Genomic DNA, 8,062 nt, shown 5'->3' on the forward strand with positions numbered 1-8,062 from the left:
CACTGACGACACTTTATAATGGGCGGGACCCGTTCACCTGAGCTGATTAATATACAGCAGTCCTCACAATAATACACACTCATTTTTGAACACATATTTGAACAGGCTCTCCTACCAGACATGCACAAGTAAAGGAAGTTAAAAAAAACGTGTGGGCCCGCCATGTATTACAACTGTAGGCCTGTTTATCATTATGGGGGACCCTGATGTAAACAAGACACAAGTCTTTCTCTGGTCTGCATTCCCTTAACAATTGTGTGTATTGAGCCGTACTGTATTGTACCCATTCTGCAATCTGTTAAATAAAGTTTTCATTCTCATTCATTCATTCATTCATTCATTCATTCATTCATTCATTCATTCATTCATTCATTCATTCATTCAATGAATCTCGTCTGCAAAGATCTGCAGATGAGGCACAATTTACACTTGGTGATATATATTCGTTAGCACCTCAAAGGCGCTAAAAACAAAATTACAAACATCTCAAAACAAACTGGTCAGACTACATGCTTGACCTTACTCCTAGAACCCACCTCACCCCTGCCCACTTTGACAACCTATAGGATGGCTTAGAGTAGACGACAGAGTACAGCAACTTGCAATGGGCCTGGTCTACAAGATACACTACACCACCCAGGTACCCATGTACATGTCAAAATACTTCCCAAAGGTCAGTGAATACCACGATCACAACATGCAGAGGGAGCTCCACAAATCATGTTAAACCCAGATTCGGCTCAAACAAGGGACTAAACACGTTTCGCAATTATGCCACATCAATGTGGAACGCCCTACCCAAAGCTGTAAAGGAATGTGAATCACTACCCACTTTCAAAACCACTCTCAAAGAACACCTACGGGAGACTGCAATTCAAAACTGGCCCATGTAAATGTCCTAACCCAACCCCCTCCAATGTACAGTAAATGACCAAGTATGGTTTTGTCAATATTCCAATGTACAGTTTTGCTTGTACAGTTGTACAGTGTTCCCCCCCACCCCTCCTACCCCCCCCACCCAACCACCTCCAATGTACAGCCCCCACCCACCCAACCCCACCCCACCCAACGTCCTCCAATGTACAGTTTCTACGTCAAATGTATATACTCTCTTTTCTGGACTCTTTTTGTATCACAAACAGTACTGTATTTGCAAATCTGGTATGTCATAAATGTATAGATGTAGCAGTACTGTCTATCTGTATGTCATGTATGTCATATATGTCCTGATTAATTGAAAATGGGGGACCCTGAACAAGACGAAAGTATTTCTCTGGTCTGCATCCCCTTAACAATTGTGTGTATTGAGCCGTACTGTATTGTACCCATTCTGCAATCTGTTAATAACGTTTTCAATCAATCAATCAATCAATCAGTTCTTCTCTGAAAGGCATCTCAGCAGGTCGTGGACTTGGGGTTTAATGGGGCTGTGTGTGTGTTGAGCTTTCCTCAGACACACTGCTATGTGCCCATACTGGCTCTGCTCCTGTCTCAATGCATCATTACTCCAGCAATAGGCTAATCATAGAATAAAAAAATTGAAATTGGCATGGACGTATAGAGCTAAATAATGTGGACAGTACACCTGCATTAGTATTTATTAGCCATCTTAACATTCGCGTAGCTTAACAGCTACGGGCATCTGAATGAGCATACATAAACAGTAATGTAAATCTGGTATGTCATAAATGTATAGATGTAAGCAGTATAGGCTACTGTCTATCTGTATGTCATGTATATGTCTTATTATGTTATGATGAATTGAAAATGGGGGACCCTGATGTAAACAAGACGAAAGTCTTTCTCTGGGCTGCATCCCCTTAACAATTGTGTGTATTGAGCTGTACTGTATTGTACCCATTCTGCAATCTGTTAATAACATTTTCAATCAATCAATCAATCAATCAATCAATCAATCAAGCAAGCTATTTCAGAAATATTTTCGAATTACGTTTTGGGCCCTAAAACCTTTTTTTTTATCCTAGGTGCCTGCCAAGTGAGGATAATGGTTATTATGACATTTCTTGATGCAATGTCAATATGAGGGCATGGCCTTTTTTTGACACTTGACAGCCTCCGACAGTCCCCCATGTCTCGCTCATTGCCCAACATGTCATTCTGTCTCTCGGAGAGGAGGAGTTAGGTGCCGGTCTGTTTCAGTAACGGTGCCCGCTGGTCTTTCTCTCCCCTGCACGCTACCTGGAGGTGCAAGAAGCCCCCCACTCACCGGCCTCCTCAACACTCATTTCTCAGGTAATTGTAAGCTTGAGCCCCATCATGGGCATGTTACAGTATGTCTATGTCAAGACTATATAGCAATGGAAATACACATTGCTGCTGGTACATTTCACTATTTGTCATTTTAAAAGTTGATATGTGTGTATAGGATCATTTAGCCTAAAAATGTATAGCTATAGCAACGCATTAGAATGTATTTGAAGCTGTTGGCTATACACCTACGGGAGATCCATTTACCATCAGCAAAAATCGAACCGTTTTGGGGACATTTTCCTTATTTCCTAACGGAGACAGTAGTTTAGTTTAGTCTAATTGTGGAAGAGCAATATTTGATTCGACTTGTATTGTGTGAATGGTGCTGGTTTTACAGTCGAAGTTTGTCGAACTATAGGAGAATAGCTTAAAACAAACCGACAAACAAACAAACCTATAACAAAACATTACATTTGAACTAAAGCAATCAGAGGACATGAGAGGCCTGCCCCCCCCCCCCCCCCCCCCCCCCCCCATGTGTGAAAGTCTATAAAAGGAACGTCACGGCAGAGCCATCCAGCGTTGCTATTCCTGGCCCCTGGTGCTGATACATTGTGACAGATGCAGAGAGAGGAATGTTGACGCGCAGAGCTGCTCTCTATAGCATCTTATGGTGTTTCAGACACGTTGACTTGTTACACAAACGCATTTTAGTGGGGAATGTCGCTTGTTTGCTAATTATCATCATCAAGTGATGATGAATTGAAAATGGGGGACCCTGATGTAAACAAGACGAAAGTCTTTCTCTGGTCTGCATCCCCTTAACAATTGTATGTATTGAGCTGTGCTGTAATGTACCCATTCTGCAATCTGTTAATAAAGTTGTCAATCAATCAATCAATCAAGCACCGTCAGTTAAACATATTCCAATAGAGTGATTGATTGATTGATTGATTGATTGATTGATTGATTGAAAACTTTATTAACAGATTGCAGAATGGGTACAGTACAGTACAGCTCAATACACACAATTGTTATTAAGGGGATGCAGACCAGAGAAAGACTTTCGTCTTGTTTACATCAGGGTCCCCCATTTTCAATTCATCATAACATATATGACATACACGACATACAGATAGACAGTACTGCTATACATCTATTTATGACATACCAGATTTGCAAATACAGTACTGTTTGTGATACAAAAAGAGTCCAGAAAAGAGAGTATAATACATTTGACGTATATTTGACGAGTAAGGAGCTTCTACTGTACGGGACGCAAAGATATCTGTGATGGGACTCTCATGTAATCCTAGAAGTTCTCGTTGCGAAATGTGTGGGTCGAGAGACCAGAGTGCATGTGTGGCATATAAACGGCGAGTTTCAATTTCAACGGTCACACAATATAGTCTAACGTGTCCCCCTTGCACAGCACTTTGTTAGTCAGTTGCGAAAGGCTTTATGAATAAATTATTATTATTATAAAAAATGTCAATAATATCTAATGTTATGGGACCAGATACAATAGGTCATTAGAATCAGAAATGTCTTTATTTGCCAAGTAAGCTTGCACATACAAGGAATTTGTTTTGGTCGTTTGGTGCAACATTAACAATCAAGGTAGAATAAAATGGAACATAATAAACTATATTCAAATAAAAGTAGAATAGAATAGAATATAGGACAGGGCTGTACACTTGTGCAGGACGTAGTAGAGTATACACACTAAATTAGAATCAAAATACAGTGGAATAGAATATTTAGCAGGGCTGTGCAATAGAGCAGTATTGTGCAAAAAGTATGAACAGTGACAAAAAGTATGAATGAACAGTGAACAATGTATTTTAATCTTTTTGATTTATTGATCTTAGCCTCTTAATGATGCATATTAAAACATTGCAGTGATACTGCACTAGGGTCCATGTTTTCTTTCTGTGTTATTGCATGTGCTATCTATTAATAGTATTCCATTGCAGACATCTTGGTATAGGCAAACAACAGGTGATTATCATAAAATGACAACAGTAGCCAATGAACCCTAGTCTCTAGGAATATCTTCGATAGCCTATACATCTATGTCTGCGCGACATTTTCTTTTCTGACTCGTTTCAACGTTGTCCCCTCTCCACCAGGTCTGGGCTGTGTTCTGCTGCTACAGCCATGGCTCCCAAAAAGAATAAGGCCGCCAAGAAGAGCAAAGGAGACCTCAACGAGATGACCATCATGGTGGAGGACAGCCCCGTCAACAAGATCAACGGCCTCAACACACTGCTGGAAGGCGCCAACGGCTTCAACTGCATCTCCACCGAGGTCACGGACCCCCTGTACGCGCCCAACCTCCTGGAGGGCCTGAGCAACATGAGGCAGGACAGCTTCCTCTGCGACCTCACCGTCGCCGCCCAGTCGAAGTCCTTCGACGTCCACCGGGTGGTCATGGCCTCCTGCAGCGTGTACATCCAGAACATCCTGAAGAAGGACCCCACCCTGCAGAAGATCGACCTCAGCGACCTGTCGCCCGTGGGCCTCGCCACCGCCATCACCTACGCCTACTCCGGCAAGCTGACGCTGTCCCTGTACAGCATCGGCAGCACCATCGCCGCCGCCATGCTCCTGCAGATCGGCACGCTGGTGAAGATGTGCAGCGACTTCCTCATGCAGGAGCTCAGCGTGGAGAACTGCATGTACGTGGGCAACATCGGCGACACCTACGACCTCAAGGAGACCAAGGCGGCGGCGCAGAAGTTCATGCGGGAGAACTTCATCGAGTTCTCCGAGATGGAGCAGTTCCTGAAGCTCACCTACGAGCAGATCAGCGACTTCCTGTCGGACGACTCCCTGCAGCTGCCCTCCGAGATCACCGCCTTCCAGATAGCCATGAAATGGTTGGACTTTGACGCCAAGCGGTTGAAGTACGCCGCGGACCTCCTGACTCACATTCGCTTCGGCACCATCGCCGCGCAGGACCTGGTGAACCACGTGCAGAACGTGCCCAGGATGATGCAAGACGCCGAGTGCCACCGCCTCCTGGTCGACGCCATGAATTACCACCTGCTGCCGTTCCAGCAGAATATCCTCCAGTCCCGCAGGACGAAGGTGCGCGGCGGCCTGCGCGTGATGCTCACCGTCGGCGGACGGCCGGCCTTGACGGAGAAGTCTCTGAGCAAAGAGGTTCTCTACAGAGACACCGACGACGTGTGGAATAAGCTGACGGAGATGCCGGCTAAGAGCTTCAACCAGTGCGTGGCCGTCTTGGATGGCTTCCTGTATGTGGCGGGAGGCGAAGACCAGAACGACGCTAGGAACCAGGCTAAGCACGCTGTTAGTAACTTCTGCCGGTGAGCGAGCCATTTATTATTTATGTTTTACTGATGTGTGTTCGTTCTGGCATAGCCTATACTCTTCGTACTCTCTCTCTTCGTACTCTCTGCTCTTCGCAACACGAGGGCAACCAGCAGTAACTGCGAGTAGTGAAATATATAAAAAATAAAAAAAAATTACCTTCTGTTTCACCAAAGTTATTTTTTTTACAAAGTAGATAGTGTACTATTATTATATTATATACATGTTTCTCCATTTCACCACTCTTGCAGTTACTGCTGTTTGTCCTCGTGTTGCGAAGAGCAAAAAAAGTTCAGTTTTTAATAAGGATGCTCGATATTGGCTTTTTTACCGATACCGATATACCGATATTGTCCAACTCTTAATTTCCGATACCGATACCGATATATGCAGGGTCCCCCCCCCCCCCCCCCCCCCCCCAATTTCTTTTTATAATTTCAGGTAATTAACATTACATATCTCTTGTTGTGGAATTAACACAACATTATGCATACTTTTGACAATAAATAAAATCTGAATTTGTTCTTACTTGCTTGCCTGGGTAAATAAAGGTTATAGAAATGTAAAAAAATATATATATAATAATAATATCGGACATCCCTAGTTTTTAACCAACACGATCGTGTTTCTTCCTGCAGCTACGACCCCCGCTTCAACACTTGGATCCACCTCAGCAACATGACCCAGAAGCGGACCCACTTCAGCCTCAACACCTTCAACGGCCTCCTGTTCGCCGTGGGCGGCCGCAACACCGAGGGCTGCCAGGCTTCCATGGAGTGCTACGTGCCCTCGACCAACCAGTGGCAGATGAAGGCTCCCATGGAGGTGGCACGCTGCTGCCACGCCAGCACCGTCATCGACGGCAAGATCCTGGTGTCCGGCGGGTACATCAACAACGCCTACTCCCGGGTCGTGTGCTCCTACGACCCTTCCACCGACAGCTGGCAGGATAAGAACAGCCTGAGCTCCCCGAGAGGCTGGCACTCGGCCGCCACCGTGGGAGACCGCGCCTACGTCGTCGGCGGCAGCCAGCTGGGCGGTCGCGGGGAGAGGGTGGATGTCTTGGCGGTCGAATGTTACAATCCTCACAGCGGGCAGTGGGGCAACGTCACGCCGCTCCACACGGGGGTGAGCACCGCGGGCGTCGCCACCTTGAACAGCAAGGTCTACCTCTTGGGAGGCTGGAACGAGATCGAGAAGAAGTACAAGAAATGCATTCAGGTTTACAACCCCGATCTCAACGAATGGACTGAGGACGACGAGTTGCCAGAGGCCACCGTCGGCATCTCGTGCTGCATCATCACTCTGCCCACGCGGAAAGCGACGGCGCGAGAGTCTAGGGCGAGTTCGGTTTCCTCGGCGCCAGTCAGCATGTAGAGTATTTATTTACATTATGTCGTTAAATGTCCTCAAAATTCTAAGTCTTGGTACCCCTTTAAGGTCTGAGATGAACAATTCTGTCATGTTCCCCCATTAACCGTCTCAGTTGATCAGAAAATGTATTGAATACACAGAATACACCAACATTGGGATATAATCGGGTCATCCGGTTGATGTGTTTTTGTTTATTCAAACCACTTTCAAAACTCAGGCAACCGTTGAGGTTTTTAAAAGCGATATATAAATTCAGAAACCTCCATGGGAAGTTTCAGTTGATAATTAAAGGGAACACTGGTGGTGAAAATGATTAGGTCTGACTTCACGTGTGTCAAATTATCATTATGATGGAGACATACTGTACGTGCCAGGCTTAGAGAAAATCGGAACACGCAAAAAAAAACAATGTCATGGTCATTATTATGCCTTTTGGGGTCCAATTTAGTTTTGATCATTTTACGAGGCCTATATTATACAGTCCACGATTTGTTAAGACACACGTGCGAAATCCATGCTTAATGTAGAACTTATGTTGTAATGTACTGCGACTGTCTGTATACCGCTCAGTGGCATGGAACTGAATACACCGGTGTTGTCTGACGACAGGTGGGAAATCATCTGTGACTATATCCTGTGGTACAGGTGCGATATATAAAACAACTGTGATTTTCAAATACTTGAATAAGGTCAATTCTGCTGTCCGGGTATTTTGAATAATATAACCCCACAACCAAATTCATAGTGGTAATGCGTTTTGGATGAGGAATGGTAAAAGTCGTTGCTGGAATAAGAAACGGTACATACTGAAATGACACACAGTAGATCTACGGCACCTGCCAGGAGTAGGGGCTTTTGATGAATAGGACTTTGTATTTTAAACACTACACATAAGCAGTGCTAACTGTGCCATAACACAGGGTTACTATTCCTCTATACGCATTTATGTACAGTAATAATCTTGAATCGGGAGGCACCGTGTGTTTGTCAAGAACGCTGTTGGTTTGAAGGAATGGGCTATGTTGGGAAAACGCTGGAATGGTGCGGGCCGAATGGGGTCATCGTTTTTGTAAAAAGAAAAAGTGAATTTTGGGAATAAGCTATCAGCCTGAGCTGTCATGGGAGTGGAAACTCAAGA

General features: G+C 44.7%; 1 protein-coding gene across 1 annotated transcript; it reads left to right on the forward strand.

Moving 5' to 3' along the window:
- The first annotated feature begins 2,132 nt into the window (after positions 1-2,132).
- klhl31 (kelch-like family member 31) lies at positions 2,133-8,062 on the forward strand. Its single transcript, XM_084321751.1, has 3 exons — positions 2,133-2,253; positions 4,344-5,546; positions 6,189-8,062. Exons 2-3 carry the CDS (start codon positions 4,372-4,374, stop codon positions 6,925-6,927), a joined length of 1,914 nt encoding a protein of 637 aa, XP_084177877.1. The 5' UTR covers positions 2,133-2,253; positions 4,344-4,371; the 3' UTR covers positions 6,928-8,062.

Source organism: Notolepis coatsorum, assembly GCF_963971535.1.
Source record: "Notolepis coatsorum genome assembly, chromosome: 9".
In the NCBI taxonomy this organism is placed as follows: domain Eukaryota; kingdom Metazoa; phylum Chordata; class Actinopteri; order Aulopiformes; family Paralepididae; genus Notolepis; species Notolepis coatsorum.